The sequence below is a fragment of the Chenopodium album genome, chromosome 23, assembly GCF_948465745.1.
Source record: "Chenopodium album chromosome 23, dcCheAlbu1.1, whole genome shotgun sequence".
Classification (NCBI taxonomy): Eukaryota; Viridiplantae; Streptophyta; class Magnoliopsida; order Caryophyllales; family Amaranthaceae; genus Chenopodium; species Chenopodium album.
In genome coordinates, this window is record NC_137856.1 from 28,151,436 (window position 1) to 28,177,157 (window position 25,722).

At 34.2% G+C, this 25,722-nt stretch overlaps 3 protein-coding genes across 3 annotated transcripts; 2 read left to right on the forward strand and 1 right to left on the reverse strand.

Moving 5' to 3' along the window:
• The first annotated feature begins 5,254 nt into the window (after window positions 1–5,254).
• On the forward strand, window positions 5,255–9,293 carry LOC145609114 (uncharacterized). The gene is made up of 6 exons (XM_081664672.1): window positions 5,255–5,432; window positions 6,627–7,030; window positions 7,136–7,262; window positions 7,401–7,685; window positions 8,061–8,162; window positions 8,636–9,293. Exons 2-4 carry the CDS (start codon window positions 6,627–6,629, stop codon window positions 7,602–7,604), a joined length of 735 nt encoding a protein of 244 aa, XP_081520798.1. The 5' UTR covers window positions 5,255–5,432; the 3' UTR covers window positions 7,605–7,685; window positions 8,061–8,162; window positions 8,636–9,293.
• Window positions 9,294–13,001: 3,708 nt separating this feature from the next.
• On the forward strand, window positions 13,002–18,339 carry LOC145608151 (OVARIAN TUMOR DOMAIN-containing deubiquitinating enzyme 5-like). The gene is made up of 3 exons (XM_081663762.1): window positions 13,002–13,190; window positions 14,319–14,430; window positions 17,229–18,339. The coding sequence occupies exons 2-3, from the start codon at window positions 14,327–14,329 to the stop codon at window positions 18,106–18,108; spliced, it is 984 nt and encodes a 327-aa protein (XP_081519888.1). The 5' UTR covers window positions 13,002–13,190; window positions 14,319–14,326; the 3' UTR covers window positions 18,109–18,339.
• Window positions 18,340–19,803: 1,464 nt separating this feature from the next.
• On the reverse strand, window positions 19,804–24,711 carry LOC145608522 (putative disease resistance protein RGA1). The gene has a single exon (XM_081664137.1). It carries the CDS (start codon window positions 23,467–23,469, stop codon window positions 20,017–20,019), a length of 3,453 nt encoding a protein of 1,150 aa, XP_081520263.1. The 5' UTR covers window positions 23,470–24,711; the 3' UTR covers window positions 19,804–20,016.
• Window positions 24,712–25,722: the final 1,011 nt, after the last annotated feature.

A 25,722-nucleotide genomic window follows, 5' to 3' on the forward strand; every position in this document is an offset into this window, starting at 1 on the left:
AAAAGGTCGATATTGGTCTTAATTAGGTGTTGTGGTACAAAGAAAAAAGTGCCGGCGTTGGAGTCTTTGATTATGACGACTTTTATGTGGACTTTAATGATGGTTGGAGCTAAGTGTCCGACTGTATGTTTAGGTTAACGAGGGCGGAAGAGAAGAGTGAGGTAGTTTAAAATATTTAAATAAACCAAATTGACTAATAATTAAAGGATGACACGTGACCTATATAGCATTTTAAAGAGGTAAAAATTGGTTAGGGTTTTAGGAGAAGAAAGTCCCAATGACGAAATATTTTAAGGTTGCTAAACGATGAGATTATTTATGTCAACTTTTTCAAATTATTTTTTTTTTTTTTTGACAACGGTTTAAATAAAATAAAGGTATTACAAACTAAGAGCACTATTAGCTCCTCTATTACAACGAGAATACATTAAATTAAAGTACTTCCACAATTGATCTTGTTGGTTTGAAAAATCTGCCACTATCCTTTGAGCATGCAATGAGGAACACACCTTTCTGATTATGTATTCCACATTCTCTTGAACTTGGAGAATGCATTGGAGGACGACGAACAAACAAATTCTAGCATACATATTAACGAGTTGAAAAGGACACCGAGTGCCTATATCAATAAGTAAATGGGGTAGGAAAACATAGCGATTAGGGCGTAACAACACACATTGAATCACCCTTACAAGTGATTCGATACCCTTAACTGTGGGTACCATTGATCCTTTCTCAAGGAAAGAGACCATTGACATACTATAAACCTCCAAAATAACCTTTCGGAGGCCCCCAAACATTTCATTTTGGGGAGCAGTGTTAAGATAGGCATTTTTCAAAGTAATAGATTGAAAATCCACTACTAAGCTGAAACAAAGGACGTCAAGGGACAACCTTTTGAAACTCTTTCGACTGAGAAAATTGAAAGAGGAAACAACAAACAAACAACAAACCCTAACCAACCATATGAACCAAAACATACCATAGCAATGGCAAATTCCCCACAAAACCAAACCTCGCATAACCAAAATTCTAAACAGGAGCAGGACACACCCCTTTAAACCCATAATTAAACTTGACAAACCCCAATTAGAACAAAGAGAACCGCATCTCATAGCATCAAACTCATAGCAAAGACCCATAGAAGCGAGGAAAACTAAAATTAAACCAAAAAAAACCATTAAATAAGCAAGAAACCAACCAACAGTCACCAGCCTCCGATTACTGCCTTTACCGTGAAGGTCAAACTGGACTAACATCAACGGCGGCAAGACAACCATGAGACAAACCCGAAATGGTGACATAAACAGAAAATGGGCAGAGGAAATTAAAGGAACGAGAATAAAGCCCAACGCAAGAAAACGAACAAACCCTAACTCTAACTTTACCTTTACCAACTCGATCTTTTCGATCACACGAAGTCGGCGGCGTTAGAGCTAACCTACTCTAACTTTACCACACGTAGTCGGCGGCGTTAGAGCTAGCCTTCGAAACTTGTTTCGTCAAATGAAACTTTAAACCCAATTGAAAACGGCCTTCTTACCCTCGAGTACCCAAATCACAAAGCTATTAGAACTTTAAAACTGAAAACTGAGAAAACCTTCTTGAGAATTTCCGGCGAGAAGAGGTTAAACACTAAGGGGAGTTTGAAGCCCGCTGGGAGCCTGGTTCCACTTCACCTTCAACGCTGGAACACGAGCAAAGAAAAACTTAAAACATAGAAGAGGAACCCGCCGGAGAACCGGCTACGGCGCCGGAACTCCGGTGAGTTCTAGGTTTCAGGAGGGTTTTCTTTTAGAGGAGAGTGAACAGAGTAAATGGGTTTTCTTTTTTCATATAAGAAAATTAAGTCCAACTTTTCCAAATTATTAAAAGTAAGAGAAATATTTATCATGGAGAAAATCCCTTATAATTCAAGAAAGAAAAAATACTGCTTTACCGAAGAAGGAACATTATTAAGCCTAAAAAACTAAATATTCCCTCCGTGTTTTTTCAAGTGTTACACTTACCAAATTTGGCCGTGTTTTAATAAGTGTTATACTTCCTATTTTAGCAAAAAACTACATTAAAATATTATATCTCTATCTTCTCATGATCCTCATCCAAACCCACTACTATTTTTTTTTTTATTATATATTTTCTCTCACATTCATTACTTTTCAATAAACTATTAACTCCACTATCTTTCTTTACAATTTTTTTACTACTCCAACTACCCCATTTACCTCTTATTTTATTTAAGTCAATTACATTGCCTAAAACTATGTGCCGGTCAAACTCTAACACTTAAAAAAACACGGAGGGAGTAAATAAACTACAAAATAATTAAAAAAAAAATTAGGTTTTCTATAGAAGCTATAAACCCTCCAAATTTCTTACTAGTTCCGATATTTCCCCAATATTACAACATGGGAAGGGGAAACATATTTTAAAAAGAGTTTAGAATTAGAGAGGGATAAAAATAGCCGGATTTATGTAATAAGATTATAAGAAGATTGAAAGATATATATATATATATATATATATATATATATATATATATATATATATATATATATATATATATATATATATATATATATATATATATATATACACACATATATATACATATACATATATACATATACGCATATACATATGTATATATACATATATATATATATATATATATGTATATATACATATATATATGTATATGTGAAAACTAGGGGCAAGCCCCAAAAGGAAGAATAAGCTAGAAAAGAGAGAAAACATGTGCAAATAGGGAAATATTGCAATATTTTGCAATTTCCTTACATGGTAATTGCAGCAATATTTGTGGAACGAAAGAAGTGTGATTTTAATTCCCTTGTTTACATCATTTTTTTTTTAGATAAAATGTTTACATGAATTTACTAACATTAATAATTTTACTATTTGAGTATGGAGTATTAAGGTAGAGAGAAATAATATTAAAAATATGCGTAGTAATAATTTCCCAAAAATTAAAGTTGACACTTCCCAAAAAAAAAAAAATGGCCACATAAAAGGGTTGCGTTGAATAAACCAGACTATGTTTTACTGTTTTAGCACACTTAAAAAACGGAGGAAGTAGCCGGTTCCAAGAAGAGCTAATACATTACTGTGAGACACAAGTAAAATTGTATAAGAGCTTTTTATACTAGTGGAAGTCCTAATAGTAATATTGATGTTTTTTTAAAGTAATACTAAGGCCTTGTTTAGTTCAACTTATTTTTACTTAAAAAAAGTTCGGATCAAATTATTGTTTTATCACTTTATGTGCAATTTTTTATCGCTGAAAATGTAATACCCCGTATTTTTAATGTATTTTATAAATTATTTATTTAATTATAAAATATATTTTGGGTCAAACCATTTTAATTATTGGATTATAGATAAAGCAAGTATTTATATTTGGGTCAACAAGTATTTAATCCAAATGTAACCCATATTTCTTATGAACCTAATCATCCTATTTTTACTTTTGGGCCACATATTTCTTCATTTAAAGTCCATTATTTTTATGAAGCCCAAACCTACCCTAACCTACTCTACACTACAAATACTCCATTTATCCCCAAAAATTTTCCACACAAAAAGGTTAGTCTTATTTTCTTCTCTTTTGTTTTATTAATTGTGTAATTATAATAATTGATTTATGGATTTTGATTTTATTGTTTGAAATTAATTTAATTAGTATCAAATTGTATTGTTGATGATTAAAATTTATAATTTTCAGATTTTGTAAATTTTATAACCTAGGGTTTTTAATTATTGAAAATCATGATTTTAGGGTTTTCATGAACAATTGATTTAGGGCTTTTATAGTAATGATGTTTTGAAATTTTGGTGATTATAACTACTAATTAGTTTAACTTAATTCCAGATTATTTTGAACACGTAAATTCGTGTTTTAATTTTAGATTTTCGTTCGTTAATATTAATCCCGTTTTAATCCCGACCAGGTTCTAAACTCATCCGATTTTGATAAAAAAGTAGTGTTTTTCATGTGGAAACAACGTTTTAAGAAAGAAATACTACCTTTGGTAATGAGCACCACCCTCTCGTGGCCAAATTCAGCCTCTAAATATGATTTTCGGGCAATTTTTGGTTTTTAACGAAGTTTTTTTTCTAAATTTTATCCTTGAGTTTAAGGGGTAAGAGATAATTTAATTTTTCTATGGATAATTTAAGTATAAAGATGTATTTTGATGAAGTTTTGAAGTGGTTTTGATTAGTTTAAAATGCTGGAATTTTATTTAAAGTAGTATAATTGTGATTTTAATAAAAGGGTGTGATTACCTATTAAAAAGGAGTTTAATTAGGGGTTTTAAAATAATTTTTCAGATTATTCTAAATGGTTTAAAGTGAGTTAAGTTGCTGGAAATTGTGTATACAAGGGTAATTAATTTAGTATTATTGTCCCTTTATGTAGGAGACTTGATTCGGGAATTGATGTAGTGTTTTTGGCCACTTAATGGGCTTAATTGAGGTACGTTCGCGTACTTAGCATATTTATGTTGATGTAGTAGCATGCTAAATGTGTTTGATTGATTACAAATAATATCATGCTAGGTTTGGAATGAAAATTATGATTTGGATGTTATTGGTGATTGGATTATGAAGCATGATTTATTTGTAATGGATTATTGAATGGAAAATAATAGCTTGAAATATTATTTATGAACCACATATTTATTTATGGAATGATAGAGAGCATGTTTAATTAAACTAATTGTTTAATTTAGTTTGGATATTGAAAAGGAATTTTATTATGGTTCATATAATTTTTATTGATGCTTTAAGTATGAGGAAGGAGCTATATAAGTATCTATGTACACGAGGAATAAATTGTATGTTGGTGTCTTTGTGCACTTAAGGTGTTTTTAACACTGGGGGATAGGATTTTTCACTACAAAAATTAGGCTTTATAGCTACGGAAATTTAGCGACAATATTAGTTCCGTTTCTAATGTAGAGACGGAAAATAAAAAATCCGTCGCTACGTAAAGTTAGAGACGGAAATATTGTTTCCGTCGAAAACCTCAGCGACGGATTAAAATATTCCGTCTCTAAGCAGCGACAGAATGACTTAATCCGTCGCTTAATTTAATTTTTTTTTTAAATTTGGAAAATAAGTAATGGAGAAGTTTCTTCAAAAAGTCAGCAACTTTTATTTCCTTTTGTATTCGCGCTGAACATTTTACTAACCCGCCTAAAAAATTTCGCCTACCCCTCTCTTTTCACTGTAAACCCCTAAAACTTAACAATTTCTCACTCCTCTTTCCTCTCTCCTCTTTTTTCTCTATAAACCCCAAAATTGAGCAATTCACACGACGGTGAAGGTGACAACGGCGGTGAAGGTAACAAGGGTGAAGACAGCTGTGAAAACTTCCTTGCTCAACGACAACTCTTAAGGACCTGTTGAAGGTAGATCTATTAATTGATTTTAGGGTTTTAATTAATTTGTAAATTGTGTTTCGGTTTAACATCTTTGTGTTGGGAATTTGGCATTTTAAGTTAAAATTCTGGTCATTGATAAGGTTTATTTGAGTTCTTAGAGTTGAAACTTTTCATGGCTTGTGCTTTATATGAGTTCTTAGAACTTGGGTTTTACTGATTATAGATAGATAGGAAGATATATCTACTAATTAAGCAAGTCTATTTATCTAGTTAATTACGTTTTGGTTAAATTTCATCTACTTCGCTTAAAGAAGTATATTTATCTACATTTTGGTTGAATTTTGACAACTCTTAAGCACCTGTTGAAATATATCTATCTACTTAAGGAAGTATATTTATCTAATTAGCTTATCCCCATTTTTTTCAATTTTTTTTTTCCGGAATTTCGAGCTCTTGGTATTGTTTAGGGATACTACATTTTGTTTGTAAATATTGGCAGCAGGATAGTTGTTTATTGAGTAATAGCTACCAAAAATCTTGATGTTGCATATTAATAAGAACAACACACTCACCGACTCATCATAGAGTTTCTATGTTTAAGTGGACTTTGTAGCTACTAAGCTGCTTCCTGACTTTTACTTCCCGTAGTATGCCTTCCCTTTTTCATTTAGTTAAATATAATAACATTTATGTAGTGGATTATTGGTCAATATGTTGATTTTAGTGGGGATGTCATGGAATTTGTAGGTATTTCTAAACAGATGTCCCCCCTGTTCTTCTTAATTTGAGTTGGTGATTGAAGTATGCTTTCTTGTTCTTCTTAATTTGAGTTGGTAATTGAAGTATATATGCTTTCTATACTTGTATATAAGTTATTTGTTGGGCTCATTGTCTAATTATTACTTAGTTTAATATACATATATAATAGTTAGTTTTGAGGTAGAGTACTTAATTCAACTAGCTATAGGATTAAAGTTGACATGAGTTTTAAGAAGAAGAGTATACAGATGGCGAAGATGACGATGATGAAGATGCTGAAAATTAAGCTATCAAACCAAAAATTTAAACTAAATGTTTTGTGGTACTTGTTGATGTTTTTATTTATTTAAAATTAATATTATGTTGATCGATATCTAGTTTTAGTTATTGTCATACATAGTACTTTTACTGTCTGTATGTAGTTAGTTATTATGAATGTTTATTTATATATCTAAGATGCAGATGTCGTATAAAGGTGGCCTGAATGGGAGAGGTGGGATCATTCGACCTCCAGGCTATCGAAATAATGGGCTAAATAGTCCTCACACAATGAGTGAAGAGATGACTCATGAGATACCTTCTAAAACTGCACCCACTCTAATTCCAAGTACCCAGCCCTACACAACACCAAGTGCACAATTTCAAATGCCTAACGTTGAAGCAGCCACACAAACACCTGTTACCAATGTAGCAACAACTGTAGTTAATCAAGCTGAGGTGCCCAATTCTACGACTCAAGCAACAGTTCACCAGGAGCCCCATACAACCCAAGTTGATTCAATGGCTAATAATTGTAACACAAGTGTATCTGATGAGACAGGTAATCCTGAAAAAGTTGATTCAGTGCCGCATCCTAATGGTTTATGGTGAGTTGCATTTACTTTAAACCACAAAATTCTATGTATAGCTTGATTATTTTTTTTTTTTTAATGTTTATCAATGTGATTATTTTAATATTCCACCTTGAATAGGTTTCGCCATTGTGATGTGACTGATAAAGTTTCTGAGACATCATATAAGGCATACTTTAAGGGACCACATTGCAATTGGGTTATGACTCCACTAGAGGTTCGACGGAGATGGTGGAATGCTTTTAAGGTTTGTCTTTTGTAGGGTTGATGTTTTGGGTTATGTTTGCTTTGTGTATCAGTTTGTAGTTGCAATAGTAGTTCTGATTGTCATTTAATACACATAATTTAATTTCCTTTTTGGTTGATCTTTTATATTTAACCTCAGCAAGAGTTCTCATGGGATCCATCGGTAGCTAAGGAAGTTAAGAAGGGGTGGAAATCAAAATGTAGTAGGCGTATTACTGATATGGTGTCAAAGGTTTGCACAGATCCTAAGTATAATGCTGACTGGTGCCCTCCTACCATAAGGGAGCAGATGATTCAGATTAGATCTAAAGAGGAATTCCAAGAAAAGTCAAAGCAATGTTAAAAAAATCGAGCGGGCAACGGAAACCAAAAAATTCACCATCGACAAGGGTCTATATCTACTGAAGAAGTCCGGCTGAAATTGGTAATGACTTCTCTAAACACCTGAAATTCAATGCATAATTAAAATGTGATTTTAATACAGAACATAGTTAGCTAGCTGGTAATAATATATGATTTCATGTTTTTTTTTTTTAATGGATATGATTTCATGGTGTTTAGTATAGTTGATAGTGAGCAATATGAGTATAGTTGATTTCATAGGTGTCTTAGGTGATTGATTATAAACTACAGAACATAGTTCTTTCATATGATGTTAAACTTATGTCTTTCCCCATTAATTATTTGACCAAACCACACATAATTAACCTCTAGTGTTGATTTATACATTGATTTATAGCTGATTATATGTCTCCGTAGTTGTATATGCAATTCTAATGTTAGTGTATTTTCTAAATAGGAAAAGAAATTGGGACGTAAACCAACAGCTGCCGAACTTTACTACGAGTGCCATGCAGATAGCGGTGGTCGATTTGTTAATTCTAAGGCAGAAATGGTGTGGGTGAGTATTCTTATTTGATATGTTTTAGCTACTGATGAGAACTAAGCTTTATTCGTTGTATTGTTTATTTGAGAACCAAGCTTTATTTGATGGGTTGTGTATCCGAGAACCAAATATGGTGGATATTGTTTGTTGGTTAATGATTGGTCTTTGAATTGCTTAGAATGATGGACATTGAAACTGGTCAAAAATAAAATTTAAAATATATAAATGGTTCACAGGATGTACAAAGAGACGTAATAACCTAAATTGTAATTTAGGTGGTCCATAATTAGGGGAAGTGCTGTCAAAATTTTCACTCACTAAATGATCTTGTTTTCACTTCATATTTACTATGTTAGAAACTAGTGTTGTATATTTTATTTCCTAACCACCTCTTTTATGCACTATCTGCTCATGTTTCCAATCATGTTTGTTTTTTTGAAGACCTGTTTGCAATCATGTTAAGTACCTGTAAGTTTTTTTTTTCCCAGAATGACTATAATAGTAAAAAAGCTGCAAATCTTGAATGTGAGAATGAGAATCAAAAAACCGAAGATGAGTTGTTCCTTGAGGCTGCTGGTGGGTGGAATGACAAAGGAAGATTATTTGGTTTGGGTGCTGCTGCTGACTCATATTATGAAAGACCAAGAGCTGAAGAAAATAGGGCAAAGAAATCAAGAAGAAAGTATGCAATGGAGTTGGAGAACAAGTTTATTGATCTCGTTACGGAGAATGTGGAACAAAAGAAAGAGCTTGATGCAACAAAAGAGAGCCTCGTGGAAACCCAAAATAGTCTTGCTGAAACTCAAAACACTTTGAAGGCCCTTGAACAACAAGTGAAAATGCTTCTCCAATCCAACAAAATCTCAATCTCTCCTATAACTACATCCACCTTGATGCATGATCATCACCAAGTGCAAATGACATGACTCCTTTTTGTATATTGCATGTGAAGTCTCTAATTATTTACATTTGACATGCTGCTTTTGGACTAAGTATTAAGGCATTAGGACTCAGGTGTTAATTAACTCTAATTGTTACTAGTTCCCTTGTAAGTTAAGGGCTTTTGTATATTGCTACTAACTGTTACTAGTTCCCTTGTAAGTTACACTACAAACTTAGCCTTTTGTTATATGAACATGAAGTACATGTTTATGACTTTGGTCTTAATTTGTCTTTTATTCCAGTATCATGTAACTACAAAAAAAAAAAAAAAAAAAAAAAAAATCTGATATTGTTAGCAATGAATTATTTTATTTCCGTCTCTAATCCAGCGACGGATTTAATAATTCCGTTGCTAACACTAGCGACGGATTTAATAATTCCGTTGCTAACACCAGCGACGGATTTAATAATTCCGTTGCTAACACCAGCGACGGACTTTAGTAATTCCGTTGCTAAAACCAGCGACGGACTTTAGTAATTCCGTTGCTAAAACCAGCGACGGACTTTAGTAATTCCGTTGCTAAAACCAGCGACAGATTTTGTTATTTCCGTTTCTAAGTCTTTGCAACGGATACTGCAACAGAAAAATATACGTCGCTATAGCAGCTACGGATTACTTGATTTCCGTTGCTAAGTCCATTTAGCGACAACGTTTTTAGCAACAGAGTGAATCTGTTGCTAAATCCGTTGCTAGCTTATTCTAGCGACGGATTTGTTAGAACTAGCGACGGATTTCAGTTGTCGCTAAAAGGCCTTATTTTTGTAGTGTTTGGCGCTTTATGCGTGGTGTCTTTGACACTGAGGTAGAATTAAAAAGGGTTCAACATTAAATATTATGTGGTCACTAAATATTCAAGAATTAAATTGGCATGTTTGATTGATTGAATTAGTATTATTGATTGATTTATTATGTTTTGAGAGTCATCACCAAGTCCAATAACATGTAAATAACGTAAAGTGAAAGAAATTATGCACCAAAACTCTTGGAACGTATATACCTTGAGTATGAACAATGGGGGGAGTTATGGGGTTTTATATTTAACCATAACTTCTAATGCAGTACAGGACGCTGTACATTCCTTTTTATTTATTATTATGCCCAGGAATTCCGCCACCTTTGAGTGGTTTTGTCGCTGGCACGATTAGCTCCCGTGTCAGTCAACCTCAATTTATTTGGGGGAGGTATAGTTGGAAACCCGTTTGATGCGTAATCAACGCTAAATGAATTATTTAGTGTCTAGTATAAGTGTCTTGTTGATTGTTGTGAATGTTTGTAAACAGGTGCATTGAGGTAAGCGTGTGTTGATAGGTGAAAGCATGTTAGTGTGTTTAATTACGCTTATGTACTCAGCTTTGCCGATTGTGTGTATTTGTGTGTTTTGGCCATGTCTTTATCTTGGCCCTATGATGACCCATTTTTAATGGAGAGTAGTGGGGACAAGTGGAGATAATCTTTTCAGGTGTTGAAGCATATTCATGACGGGGCATGAGTGAAGAGCGAATCATGCTAGTTTCTATTAGTTGAGATGTGGTTTATTGCTTTCAAATATTATATTATGTTATGCTTATGAGACTAACGCAAAGGTTTTTGTATTTTAATTGGTTTTGAGAAGGGCCTTTAATGGTTCCAAGTTGTAGTTTGATTTTATTTGACTTCGTTTGTTTTGGTTTTAAACTTTACTTACGTTTGGTTGTCTTTAAGTTGACTTGTTTTGAACGGATTTTGATTCTAAGTCTTCCGCTGTGTATCTTTGATAATTGCCTTAGCCGTTTTCACGGTGGCGGTAATGTCTTAGATATTCTTAAATCGTATTTTAAAAGAGTAATCTGGGTATTTAAAGGAAAGGAATTTCTAGGGTGTTACAGAAAATCTTTAATTTCGTAATAAAAAAATTATGAAAATTACATATCAATAAGATATATTTATTTATTTTATAGATTATCGTACACTTAAGGTCAAAGTTTGATTATCTTACTACTTATATTAGACAATCAAATCAAATAAGACCAGATCAAATAAGCAAAAATTAGGTAAACTGAACAAACCCGAAGAGTGTCGTTTATACTATGGGAAGCATATGTATAGTAATGTTCTGTAGTACTTTATTACTCCCTCCGTTTTTTTTTTATATGCATCACTTTGACAATTGCATTATTCACATACCATGTTGACTTAATTTTTTCACCTCTAATAAATAAATAAATATTATTATATAATTTATCATTAGATTTGTCATAATGTCTAGTTTCATAATATAATTTTGTTACAATTTTTACTAATACACAATTTAAAATATTAATGGTCAAAGTAGTGTCTCGGCAAATGTGCCGGTCAAACTGATGCATAGAATAAAAAAACAGAGGGAGTACCTCTTAAGCCTCGTTCAATTTAGCTTAATTTTGTTGAACTGAAACGATTTTTACTGAAACAAAATTATGTTTGCTGAATTTTAATTATTTTTACTGAATTTAAATTAATTTACTGAACTGAAATATTTTTTGCTGAACTGAAATTATGTTTTAATGATTTTCTATTATAATTCTTCTTTAAGATAACTAAATTTTACTAAATTGAACTTATTTTTACTAAACTGAAATTAATTTTACTAAACTAAAATTATTTTTACTGAACTAAAATTATTTTTATTTAATATTATTTTTTTGTAAGATGAAGTGAACAGTGTCTTAGTAGTACTCTTAGGGGGTGTTTGGTATAAATATTGTAAATAAAACGAAAATGATTCAAAAAGTAGGGGATAGGGTAATGATAAACGTTACCTTTAGTATATGTTTGGTATTCTAGTGGAATGGAAACAATTTGAGTAGAATGTGACTGAGTAAGAAAACGTATTTTGTTTCCACTAGTTTTTCAAGGGTAACAAATTAGGGGATTTTGTTACCATTATAAAAGACTACTCCCTCCGTTTTTAAATACTTGTTCCATTATACCATGTGCGGAGTTTTAAGAGATTTTGGAGAAAGTAATAAAATATGGAGGCAGTGGGGTAGTTGAGAGAATAAAAAATTGTAAAAAGCAAAAGTTGTGGATGAATAGTAGACCTGGCAATCTTGACCCAGACCCGATGACCCGACCCGAATAACCCGACCCATGACCCAAAATCGACCCGAAACCAGTGACCTGAAATTGACCCAAAACCAGAATCAACCCGACCCGACCCATACCCGACCCGAATCAAAAGTTGTGGATGAATAATTGAATAGGAGGAGAGAGAGTATTATGTTGGGTCCACTAAGTGTGAGAAATGAATTAAATATTGTAAAAGTTTTTCAAAAAAGAAAATGAAGCAAATATTTAAAAACGGCCGAAAAAAGAAAGTGGAGCAAGTATTTAAAAACGGAGGGAGTATTTGTTACTTTTAACACATACCAAACAACTAAAATTGGAAATGATTGATTGAATCCGTTTCCTACATCTAAAATTACTACACCGAACGCCCCCTTAAAATATCTTAACCAGTGTTCGGCTCGGGCGTTACTCTGAGTATTATTATCATATTTATAATCAAAGAGCTTGCAAGAATTTTTATTGTCAGAAATTATAATACTCGTATTACAATAACAATAATAAGAAGTTTTGAATGATTTTTGTTTTTATATCTAATATGTATTTATATATTTATGTGCATAGAGAGAACAACATAAGCTTATAGCTTGGATGGTAATAAGTTGGTTTTCATTCAATAAAGTCTTGTGTTCAAACCTTATTGTATGCATTTTTGGTTAACCATGACACGAAACAAAAATATGCAAGAGGTACACATGGCATATTGAACGATAATATGGCATTATGCTGGTGTAAGAATGAGATACATGTGGCACATTGACATTTTTATGAACGCACACGTTTGCTTGTGTCTAACCGTGATATATTAGGACTTCCTCCCGGTTCCAATACCGATTACCCGGAACCTAAAATGCGAACCTAGAATAATTTTTTTTTCACCCTTTGGAGCTTTATCACGTTTCCGCTGCGTCGTTGCAACCCTCCCTCTCTTTCTCCTCCATAGAAGGAAGCGTACTCTGAATTCTCCATTGAAGCCGCCTCTGAGCTTTCTCTCCTCCACTGAAATTACTTCCAAGGTAAAATATTTTTTTTTTTTATATTTTTTTTTCTAATTTATAAACATTGAATATCAATTATACTATCTAGTGTATATCGTTAATTTAATTATCAATTTAGGGTTCTTCTTAGGTGGATTATTGAGCTTTTACTTACAATTACTGTAATTATGAAACATTATGATTAGCGAGTTGTTGCTAGACTTTGCTCTTCATATTCTTAAGCAAGAAGAATTTAACATGATTTTTAAGCCTAATTTGATGATATAGTCAAATTTGATTGCTAATTGTTGCAGGCTCAGGGATATGATATGTTGTGTAACACTATTCAAATTTGATGATTAAAGATTATATGATATGTTTTCTATTTTTTTGTGTCATTATTAGTTTATGGAATTTAGAATTATCTTGCAAATTTATGATTAGTTTTTAATTTTTACTAATAGTATTCTTATGGGTACATGGTTAGATTATTGTTATAAGAAAGTTTTAATCTTTTTTTTTTTCTATATGTTTTTGAAGCACATTCACTTCTTTTGGAGTATTAGTGATGTTAATAGTTAAGTTATTATTTAATTCAAAAGGGTTCTTAAGGTGATTAAGAAGAGGATGTTACCTGGTTCAGATTAAGAGCAGATTAATCTCAATTAATTTTTTCTTGATTGTATAAATCTATTTTTGTTGAACTAGTACTCGTAAAATTGTAGTTTTGATTAAAGAATGATAGGTTGGTCTTTTTTTTAGCACGAATTAATGCTTGGGAATACAAGTTCGATTAAGTTTAAGTGCTAGCTTACTCGCCGAGCTTGGTTCAACTCGGCTCGGCCCTATACCTGTTTATATAACCATCTACTTCTATTGGTTTTATTTTTTAATTAGAAGCTGAAGCAAATTTTTTACATGAATATCACAATGTACTATAGGTATGATGATTGATTATAAAAGGAACATTCATAGATTAACCAAGTTGTATGCATGAACTATACCTCTTTAGCTCCATTTTTGAATGAGATAACTGATTTAGTAGTGATTTACTTCAATCATTACTCATCTAAGTTTTTATCAGTTATTCATACTTGTCTTCCAGTCTTTCTATGTCTTAAGTTTTGGGACATAGACCTTGGGTAAAATAATCATTCTGTTGCACAGGTCAAAAGATGGAGGTTAGCCATGAGATAGAGGTGGCTGAAGCTCAAGAAAACCTTGATAATGTACCTGTGGAGAAACAAGAAACCCGTGATGAAATGCTTTCAAGGCACAGGTAAATTTTCTTTATCCCATTAACAATTTAAGCAATAGATAGTATGTTACTTTCTTATGTGCTATATATTTAGTTATTTAAATAGATGCTGTTTTAGTGACAAACCACCATTTATGCAGTAGATCATTTCACTGGGGTTACATACTTCGTGTATGATTGAGGCAAAAAGCTTATTGTATGCTTTTTTATTATTTTCTTTGGATGCTCTTTTAGTGACAAGCCTCCATTTTACGCAGTAGATCATTTCGCTGGGATTATGTCCTGTGTAACTCTTCAGTTGCCTTGTCCTTATGATCTTATCATAATCCTTATATCATAAGGGGTTTTTTCTACATTATGGAAGTATTAAAACCTTTTATATTCTGTTATGATAATTGGTACAGAAAAGTATTCACTAAATTGTTTTAGTAAACTAGTCCATTATTTTACCTCATACCGTGGATTGGTGGACCATATTTCAATCCCCACTATCCTGAATGATTGGATAGTAGAGTCCCTTGGGTGTGAGGATTATTTAATTAATACAGACCAATGTGGAATTTACCTTTGGAAGGAGCTACACCAATCCAAACCTTGCCTGATGAGTGAAGCTTTAAAAACTTTTCAATCTTTCTTTGAATCAAGGTAGTCATGTTTGAGAGCACTGTAACTGAAGTGTCTGGAGCATTTATGTTTTCTTGAGTTATGCTTTTGAAAGCTATCTGATGTACAAAGCCTATTCTTTAAATGCCTACTTTTTTTTATTACATTTGCAAGATATAGATCTGTCCAGTAATGCTTTCCTAGATTGTAAATATTGGGTGAATTAGTACTTTTTTATTTTTTGGGATTGATCATTATGCTGATAGTTTGGTTTACAAATGTGGGTGACTGGGCCTAAGATACTATACTCTGTAAATCTTACAATTTGTGTTTTGTGGACTTATGGTGAGCATAGTGTAGAATAATTTATTTAGAGAATATGTGGCTGGAGTCTTATGCTCAGGTTTTGTTATCAATATGACTACCATAGCGATTGCTTTGAGCAATATTCTGACTACCACAGGAATTGCTTTGAGCAATATTCTGACTACCACAGGAATTGCTTTGAGCAATATTTTGTAATAGCGATTCCTGGTCTATTAGAATTGAGCAAGTTTAAGTGTAAATTTTCTCTCTTCCAAAGTCATTGGCCCATTGGAAAAGCTATTTGTTGTTGGATATCCTATGTTATTCTCTAGTTCTATTATGGAAAGTAGAACCATGTTCCCTCGGCAATTCTAGAGTATTATTTTTTTTAGTCTTTTCTACATTTTGCTGCCCCTTTCAGATAATCAAATTTGGTTTGTTGGGAGTATGTGCCCGTCTATTCTCTTTGATTTATTTGACATGGTAGTTATTGGCATTCCTCAATTTGAAGAAGGGATAGTAGCTTCGTATTTTGTCATCATTAAAAATAGAAGTGATGGCTTTTGAAAAAATATTCGTCTACAATGAATAAATATCACATATTAGTTCTACTTACTCTATATGTGATCTATCCAAGATAATGCAAGTATGTGAATATGTCATTTTGTATATCGTAGTGTTTTTCCTATTTATGTAATTAAATTTAATTTTAAAAAAATCTTTATAAATTAAAAAGGAATCGAATATTTCATAGCACTCTAATTAGGGTTTATAAATCACTGAGCTCTTTGAATCAGTAGGGTCACTGATGAATGTTATAAAGTCTTTGGTGGCTATTTTCAAATAGCCTTTTCTAGTCTGTTTTTGAAACAGCTGTTCATTATCTTTTAATTCTATCATAAAAATGTTTGAATTTTGGTAATTTTCCATTTTGGCACTTTGAGTTATGCCAAAATTTTCACTTTAGTGACCTGTTTTTGTATCATTCAAAACAGTTTCACTTCGTTAACCACTGAGTACTGCAGATTGTAGAATTAGTTTCACTTCAGTCACCTCAGATTGTAAATATGATAAATCTGTTGGCCTGATGCAAATACTATTAAAATATCTGTTAAATAGTGACTTGTTATGCAAGATCTTATTTGGAATCTTGTAAGTTGGATCATGAAAGGAGAATAGGGAATAACAGGTTATATAAGTGTTAACCTTTTCATTCATTGGCTTATCAAAATTATTATTTTTGAAAGAAAAGTATGGCCTCAAAGACACCAACTATGACTTGGGTGTAAAGAGCTGTACAACTTGAAGGGGATGCAAGTTGTGACATAGACAACACTATATGTGACTCCCTACAACCACCAGGGTAGTGTGGTGCATAGTTTGTGGTCCAAAGTGACCTGTTTGAAGTTGTGCTTCTTTATGCACCCATGCTATAGTTGGTGTCGTTGAGGCCAATTTTGCCTTTCTAAAAGAAAACCTTAATAACATTTTTAAGTTTATAAATTTTTGTAGAGGGTTAGTGTCACTGATTTATAGTATCTTAGGTTACCATAGTGAAAATATACAAAATATAGTTTAACAAAGTGGAAATTTTCCTTAAGGAACAAATTGAGCATTTCCTTAATTGTATTTGATACTTATAATAATACTAGCTCCATCCTTTTTTATGATGATTATAATTACTATATATATACACTGAGTATGAAGAGTGTGGGTAGTGGGGGCATGTGTAAGAAATATAGGAAAGGGTATTGTTCTTAATAATAGAAAGCAGGCATACTTTTTTGAACCTTAATTATTTTTTATCATTGTGAATAGATTTAGTTTACCTTCTTTTGGGGCATACAAACCTGTGGATCAGAGAATGTTATCTCACTGACATTTTTTCAAATACCCTCTATAAATTACAGGAAAGAAATTTCCCAGCTACAGAACAAAGAGGTTGAGATGAAAAAGGCTGCAGCTAAAGGTAGCAAAGCTGAACAGAAAGCAAAGAAAAAGCAAGTTGAGGAAGAGGTAGCCAAACTATCTGCAAATCTCAGAGATAAACATGCACAAGAACTTTCTTTGCTGGGCTATAATAGTAGCACAGTTGGCAATGGAAATGACAAAGGAAACCTTGACACACTTGTCAAAGCAATTGCTGGAGTATCTGTGGCCAGTAATGCTGATAATCACAAGCCTAGTAAAAGTGTTAAGAGACGTGAGAAAAGAGCTCAGCAAGAAGCTGCAAGGGAACAAAGAATAAAAGAGGAACAAAGCAACATCACTAGTGATAGAGTGATTGAAGATGGGTTATTGGAGAAGAAGCTAGACCCACTTGGGTTGACCATCAATGATATTAAACCTGATGGCCACTGCCTTTATCGTGCTGTGGAGGATCAGCTAGCTCACTTGTCAGGAGGTTCTTCACCTTACAATTTCCAGCAGCTTCGAGAAATGGTCGCTTCTTATATGCGTGATCATGTCTCTGAATTTCTCCCCTTTTTCATATCAGAGAATGAGGTTGAAGGAGAGTCAGATGATTCTATGGTGCAGAGATTTGAAAACTACTGTCGTGAGGTGGAAACAACAGCAGCTTGGGGTGGGCAACTGGAGCTTGGTGCCTTGACACATTGCTTGAAGAAACATATAATTATATATTCAGGGTCCTTCCCTGATGTTGAAATGGGCAAGGAGTACAAGACTGATGGTTCTTCTACTTCATTGAGCTCTTGTATCAAGCTATCTTACCACAAGCATGCGTTTGGTCTGGGTGAGCATTATAATTCTGTGGTTCCCAGCTTATAACAAAATTATTAGCTATTTTTTTTTTTCCTTCTCTTTTTGTATGAGAGAAAAAGTAAGCGAATTGGGAGTGCACATTTAACTCCGTTGTTGAACTCAAGAGTGATAGTTTTCTGTTGCATTTTTTAATACCATACATACTGATAGTGATACACTTCAAGTTTGATCTTCTTGGATATTTGATACCCTTTAAATTTTGATACAATAATCAATGATTGCCTTTTTTTTTTTACATATTTTTTTTTTAGTGTGTTTCTTTGTAAGCATTTCTTTGGTGAGACCATCTTGCACACATCTAGTATGCAATAATTTTCTTTTATCTTGTTTGATCGAATGAACTTTGGGAAAGATGAAGCTCTCTGCTAAGGTTAGAGAGATGTGGAGCAATATTGGTCTGCTCAACTTGTAATGACTAGTGATGGCCACTTTTGATTTCTCAGCTTGTGAGTTGTGACTTGTGACATAGTGACGATTATAAAGCACCAAAAGTAACTTGCTACAACATACTCCACACCTGGATTGTGGATTTGTGGTTAAACCTTGGTATCCACAGCCTGGCAATAGCCTCCCCATGACACGCCCGCCCAAGAAGCAGCACTACTTAATCAGGTGCAACTCCCCTACTACTTAATCATGTGCAACTCCCCTACGTGCCGCTACCATTTTTTGCTTTTAGATGTATTTTGGATTTTTGGTGGATAGAAATGCTCTTTCCTTATTAAATTATGCTCGAATCACGATTATTTTAACCTTAATCTTAAGTCAGAAGAAGTTTATACAACCTACATCCATGTGTCCAAGATAGACATAAGATTTAGCTATACAATACTTGAACAATATTAGAACCAGTATTTTTTTTTTGTTTTAAAAAAGATGCATTATAGAATATAGATTGACTCGTGAAGACTTCTGGGCCTTCTCAATAAGACTCTTAAATCTTGCTTTCCAAAAATAAAAACCAACACTTACTTCTTCTTTAACGCGGAAAAGGGAAATATATTAAAATTTGGCTAGGCCATTGAACCAAAAAGTGCAAACAAAAAGGTAAATAACAACAAACAGACGAAGGCCAGAGAGCATCCTTAAGAACATAGCAGTAGCCTACTAGTTCAACTTATATCTAGAGCTGTCAATTCGGGTAAACGGGTTAGGTTTGGGTCAGGTAAGAGAGGGTCGGGTCAATTCGGGTAAATATATACTTCCTATACATTTATAAAAGAAAAAAAAAGTGTATTTTGCAATGGAGCTTATATTTTGTCGCTGATTCCAAAATTTTCAAATTGTGAGAGATTCGAGTTCGCCACATCGGTCATAAAAATCATGGCACCTCTGCAACTCCATCCCTTTTCTTTCCCAGTTTGCACCATCTGATCTCTTTCTCGAGCAGCTCCCCTCTCAAGCACCACACTCTACTGCCTAGGAACATTACCTTCAATCGCCTAACATTACCTTCAAAACAACATATTGTATCATTTTTTAACGCCCTTTGCAACTCACTGGAACAATGTTGATATTTTTCCATTCAGCTGATCAGTTTATTCAACTCAATTTTTTTGGCTAAACTAATAACTTAATACACCAACGTAACTTCTAAGTCTGCCTATTATACTTTTCTGCTGTTACCTATTTAAATTAAAATAAGATACTTAACCAAAAGTTAGGCATAATAAAAATACATCCAACTCTATCAACTATTTACAAATCGCAATGTGTAAATGATTACATTGACAAAGACCATGATCACTTCAAGTCTGAAATTTGTACTATTATACTATTAGTTAGTATACATGAAATTCATTCTTTCAAAAAAAAAAAAAAAATAAAGAAAAGAAAAAGTATACATGAAATTAAATTCAAGTAATCAATCCAATCTAATGGGAGAGGTGTTTGTAGGTTTTGAAGGACAATAAGTTACCTATTCACAGCATTAACGCAATTCAATATTTCAATGGAAGAGATGTGTTGAATGTGAGGCCAGTCTTCCCCAGTGGGTTGTTGGCATCTTTCCTTGAGGCGTTCTGAACACTGATAGAGTCCAAGTTTCCTGAGGGAAGTCAGTTTAGGCATCCAATCCGGCATAGATTCCAATCCCGGGCAATCAAAAATTTGGAGGGTATGGAGGGATGCCAAAGATTGTATCCAATTTGGAAGAACCACAAGCTTTGGGAGATTTTGCAATGTCAATTTACAGAGGGAGTGAGGAAAGGATGGCCATGGCGTGCCAATAGTATTCATTCCCTCTTCTTCTCCCCATAAATCTACATAAGGGCATCTAGAGATTGATAAAGTCTCCAAGGCAGTGAGATGTTCCAATCCTCCATAAATAACACTCCTCAATTTGCAGCAACGATGGAATTCCAAGGATCGCAGGGAAGAGGAGCAGTTACTGAACACATTCTCAGCTTCTTTCAAACTCTCCAACTCAGCACAGTCTATAAACAGGTTATCAAAGCACTGAATTACTTCTCTGGGAAACGAATTAAGCCACAGAACATCATCTAGCCTAACTTTCCTGAATTTGGAAATGTCATTTGAAGAAGAGGATGAAGATAAGGGAGTACTAGAACCAGTACTACTGCCACTTGCATCCGCCTTTCCATCCCCCAATTTTGTAATATGCACAATTATTTGGAGTCTTTTATTGAAGGTATCGATATGTATTTCTACCAAGTTGGGAGATAGCAGAATCGATCTAAAGTTTGGGCAATAAGATATCCTCAAACACTGCAATTGAGGAAATGGTATTGGAGCCATCCTGAAGCTGCTGTTAATCTCTGTCCATCCTTGCAACACCAGAAGGTCCTCCATAACCAGCTCTGTCAGGCAGGGAAATAATCCATTTGGACCACTACCACCTGCTAATGCACTCTTTTCTAAAATGAACTTCAAATTCGAACAGCTGAAAATTTCAAGAAATTCCAAATGACGCAGATTTCCAAGGCATGTCAAGTTCTCCATCCCGCAATCGTAAAATTCCAAACGACGCAGATTAGGGAGAGAGGCCACCAACTTATTTTTTCTAGCCCAACTCGGCATTCTCATGCCAACACAACTACTCAACACTAATCCCTTGAGATTTGGATGTGGTTGCAGCTCTTCCATTAATCTACTTGCTTCTTCATCAATCCCCATACCATCAAAGTGTATTCTAATAAGTTTGAGATGTTCCTTATCCCTCAAATATGATCCTTTCCTATCTATATCTTCCTTAACATCTCTGCTGACTATTTCAAATAATCTTATTTTGACAGAAAGCTCACCTTTCAGGAAGTTAAGTCTTTTTAGCTCCCCCAGCTGATCAAACCATTGCTTCTGACTTGTCTTTGATCCATCCAATGCAAACATACTCAGCACACGAAGGCAAGTCATTTTACTCAAGCCCTTTGGCATATTAGTCAGGCTATCACACTCATTTATCTCTAATATCCTCAAGTTAACCAACTTCATCAAATCTTTTGGCAACTCTTTCAATTGTCCGCACTCACATAATTTCAATGTCTGTAAATTATATAACTTGGTTATTGATTGTGGAAGCACATCCAGCTCACGATTGTCTGAGAGATCCAAATATCTTAAATGCAACAATTCACCTATTGAGCGTGGCAAACTTTTTATACCTGACTTACTCAAATCTAACACCCTCAGACACATCCAATTTACTACTAATGCCTTCAAGGAAGATCGGTCAATCAAACCACGATCATACCGTGCACCAACATCCAGAAAGGAACGAATGTCGGTCTTAGAAAAAGAACATTGCAAGGATTTACTTCGTTCATGGGAAATATGCCGGACTTCTTTATCCATGTTGTTTGTTACAGAATTTTTATAGCAAATTTCCTTCCCTGCTACATTTTGAGCAATATCATGCATTAGGTCGTGTATCTTACATGAAATGATATCATCATATTCATCATGCTCTACATCTTGAAAAAAGCATCTCCGCATTAGAATTGTAAAATATTCCTCAGCAGCATCTTCCAAGCTTTGACCATCATCTAATGGAACGACGTAACCCTGTGCCAACCAAAGGCTTATCAACAACTCCTTCTCTATGACAGTGTCTTTCGGGAACAATGCACAGTAAGTGAAACAACTTTTGAGTGGCAATTCAAGTTGATGATAACTAAACATGAGTACAGGCATGATGTCTTTTTGGCATTCGCTAAAGTTGAATAACCCAATCTTCTGAAATGATATCCATCTACTCTTGTCTTGACCATACAGAAGACTACCTGCCACTCTTATTGCAAGAGGGACACTGGCACATCCTTCAACAATCTGTCCACCAATCTTCAACAAATCGTCGTGGGGGCTTAATTGTTCTGACCCAAATGCTATTTTCTTAAACAAGGACCATGAATTTTCCTTTGACAACCCTTGGAGTTCATGTGTAAGACCACCTCCTACAATTTGGGCCGTCTTGTGCGACCGTGTTGTTACCACTACCCAACTTCCCCTCTGACCTCCCAATAAGAACTCTACAAGCTTAAGCCAGTGATTGCGATTCTCAGTCCATACATCATCTAAGACGAGCAAGAATTTGCAGCTTGTTAATTTTTCTCGAAGTTTTCTTTGCAACCATTCCTTGCTGGATCCTTCATGCTTTTCACCAACTGAATTCAAAATCTTATGAAGAATCCCTTCTACATCCAACTGTACTTGATCGTGATCAGAAACACAAGTCCACAACCTCAATGGGAATGCACTTGTGACCCTCAGATCATTATACACCAGTTGGGCGAGAGCAGTTTTCCCCAATCCTCCAATACCCACTATAGAGAGAAAAGAAACATCTTGTTGAACAGCAGAACAATTCAACAGATGACCTACAAGTTTCTCCACGTCATCCTCTCTCCCAATGATACTACCCTCATAGATGTAAGAACATGTCTGCTCTTTCATCCTCCTGATAGGCTGAGGATCAATACTAAAGCCAAACTGAGAGTGATTTTTGGCAATTGCATCTAACTTCTTCCGAATTTTCTTAACCTCTTGGGACATAGAGTGAGCTATCTTAATAGGATTGTAACGAGAAAAGAAGAGACTCACATTTTTGGAGAATTTCTGACCCTTGATGAGCTGCTTTTGCTTAACAAGAGTGACGAACTCATCGAACAAATCGTCAGCATCATAAACAGCATCCTTGAGCTTCTGAATCCAAAGTTTTGCTTCATAAGAAAGCTGGTCCTGCTTGTTCTCAGCATCTTGGAGCACAGCCTTGACAGTGGAGACAGTCTCTTGGAGTTCTTCAAGTTGGGATTTAAACCCAACGCCAAACAAGGAGGTCAACTCTTTGAGCTCCGAACATTGAAGAGCAGCTAGCAGAGTTTGAGCAACGGACAACACGGTTCCAAGATCCATTTTTTTGGTTTCAGAATAGAGCTCAGACAATGAAAGAGTACTTGTTTGGTATGGAAGATAACAGTTGAAATGGGTTTAAGCAGACAAATGTGATGGAGCCTATAATGTAATTCAAATATTGTATACTCAGATCTCACCAGTAATTAAATAAAAAAAGGTAGACGGTGTTGAAAATTGTCATAGATTGATTCAAATAATAGGAATAATTAAGTATAAAAAGCAGAAGGTGTTGAAAATAATCATTGATTGATTCAAATTATAGGAATAATGAAGTATAAAAATGTACGGACTACTGTATAGTTTGACTCCTTGTGATTAGTTTAAGACTCCTAATTAGAATCATGACTCATGTGCACACCCCAATATAAACGCAAGTGGTAAATCAAATATATAATTCATTAATGAAGGAACTCAAGTTATAAACGCAAGTGGTAGACCAACTGCTGTGTTATGTATAATACTTTAATTGTACATTCATTATTTTGATTGTTGAAGGAGCTCAAGTTTATTTCCTTGATGAACATAATTCATTATTTAAGGTTAAAAATGGTTTTACTATGAACATAACTTTGATTGTTGAAGGAGCTCAAGTTTACTATGAAATGTCGGGAAATAGCAAAGTACTCGTAGCGATTTTGGGGCAAAACCCCTATCTCAAGTACAAAAAATAATGTATTTAGTTACGATTTTACCATTTGATAAACAACAATCATTTATCAACAAGATAAACTTTGATTTTCTCTTGATTGTCTATTCACTTTTTATAGTTTTTGATCCATGATCTTAATAAGCCTAGCTTGTTTATGAAATGGTAAAATTGGGTAAAATCGCTGACAGCGTACACCAGTAGCGGTTGTAGGGTGTTTATCATATTCAATTTTCTAATTGGTCTTTTAATTCCTACAATTTGCAATCAGATTTCCAAATTTGGAAAAATAATTACTCGTACTAAATGCAGGTAAGGTAAGAGGAGAGAGAAATTACCCAAGGATCAAGGAAGCAAGGAGAAAGAGACATAATGCAGGATTGTCTCCAGAAATTGTCAGCTAGCCTTTGAATTTGACAAGAAATTGTGAAATTCATAGTATTCGAGGTCGGAATTTGACGAATTTGAAGAATCGGAGGTCATATTTGAGTCGGAATTTGAAGAAATTGAGGAATCGGAAGTCATATTTCACCATTTTCCGGCAACAATAAGACGCCGCCGGCGGAAATGTTGATGATTTTGGGGGTGTTGGTGAACCAGAGTGAGGGAGAGAATGAGGGAGCAACTAAATGAAATAAGTCAATGTCTCTTCCACCTTTAACTTTGAGGGCGATTTACAAAATTATGGCTTTTAAAAAACTTATTTCCGATTTTGTGTTGGAATGAAATTTATTTACGAAAATACAGTCCACGTAGGCTCGGTAAAACATTTGGATTTTTTTTTTTTAGAGACAAACCGCTACTTAAAGTAGCGGTTATAGTCTAAAACCGCTACTTGAGGTAGCGGTTTGTCTTTTGTACTCCAAGTAAAGATATGGAATAACAATTTATAAAGGGTAAAACCGCTAAAATAAAAATATACTTATCTGAGCCTACGTGGACAGTAGTTCCGTAATTAAGTTTCATTCCGACGCAAAAGTGAAAATAAGTTTTAAAGTAACCATACTTTTGTAAATCATCTTAACTTTGACGGCCTACATTTGTAACACTTAAGTCATTACACTTTAGTCATTTCCCTTTGAGGTTTTAAAGGATGAACCATACACCCTTGAAAATTTTTAAAATTTCTGTATACCTTTAAGAGTAGGGATGTTAGGGAGACCCGTGTTGCGGGGATGGGTCTCGGTTTGGCGGGTGGTGGGGCGGGATGGGGATAAAAATCATACCCGCCATGGGTGATGGGGCGGGGGTGGATTTTAAGTTATACCCGCCCCACCCCACCAGCCCCACTTCATACCCGCCCCATCCCCACCTCATACCCACATCTATATAATTTTATACTATTTTATAAAATAATTATGTGAAATAAAATATTAATTATAAACTTTGTACTACATTTATATTATAAACAAAAATGTGTGTAATATTAAAAATGTTTTTTTTTAATATTATAATCCGTATTAATTCTGTAGGATTGTGTATTTGAGAGACGGAGATTACGTGGGTCTTGGGTGGGGATTAGGCGGGCATTTGGTGGGGATTAGGTGGGGATGGATATCCAAGTGGGGGGTGGGGCGGGGGATGGGGAGGAATATTAGACCTGCCGT

Excerpts from the sequence above, each read along its gene's own strand:
- LOC145609114 (XM_081664672.1), top strand. The coding sequence starts at position 6,627 with ATGTCGTATAAAGGTGGCCTGAATGGGAGAGGTGGGATCATTCGACCT. Across the intron at positions 7,031-7,135 it reads CCGCATCCTAATGGTTTATG|GTTTCGCCATTGTGATGTGA; the intron begins GTGAGTTGCATT and ends CACCTTGAATAG. Across the intron at positions 7,263-7,400 it reads GATGGTGGAATGCTTTTAAG|CAAGAGTTCTCATGGGATCC; the intron begins GTTTGTCTTTTG and ends ATTTAACCTCAG.
- LOC145608151 (XM_081663762.1), top strand. The coding sequence starts at position 14,327 with ATGGAGGTTAGCCATGAGATAGAGGTGGCTGAAGCTCAAGAAAACCTT. Across the intron at positions 14,431-17,228 it reads GAAATGCTTTCAAGGCACAG|GAAAGAAATTTCCCAGCTAC; the intron begins GTAAATTTTCTT and ends TATAAATTACAG.
- LOC145608522 (XM_081664137.1), bottom strand. The coding sequence starts at position 23,469 with ATGGATCTTGGAACCGTGTTGTCCGTTGCTCAAACTCTGCTAGCTGCT.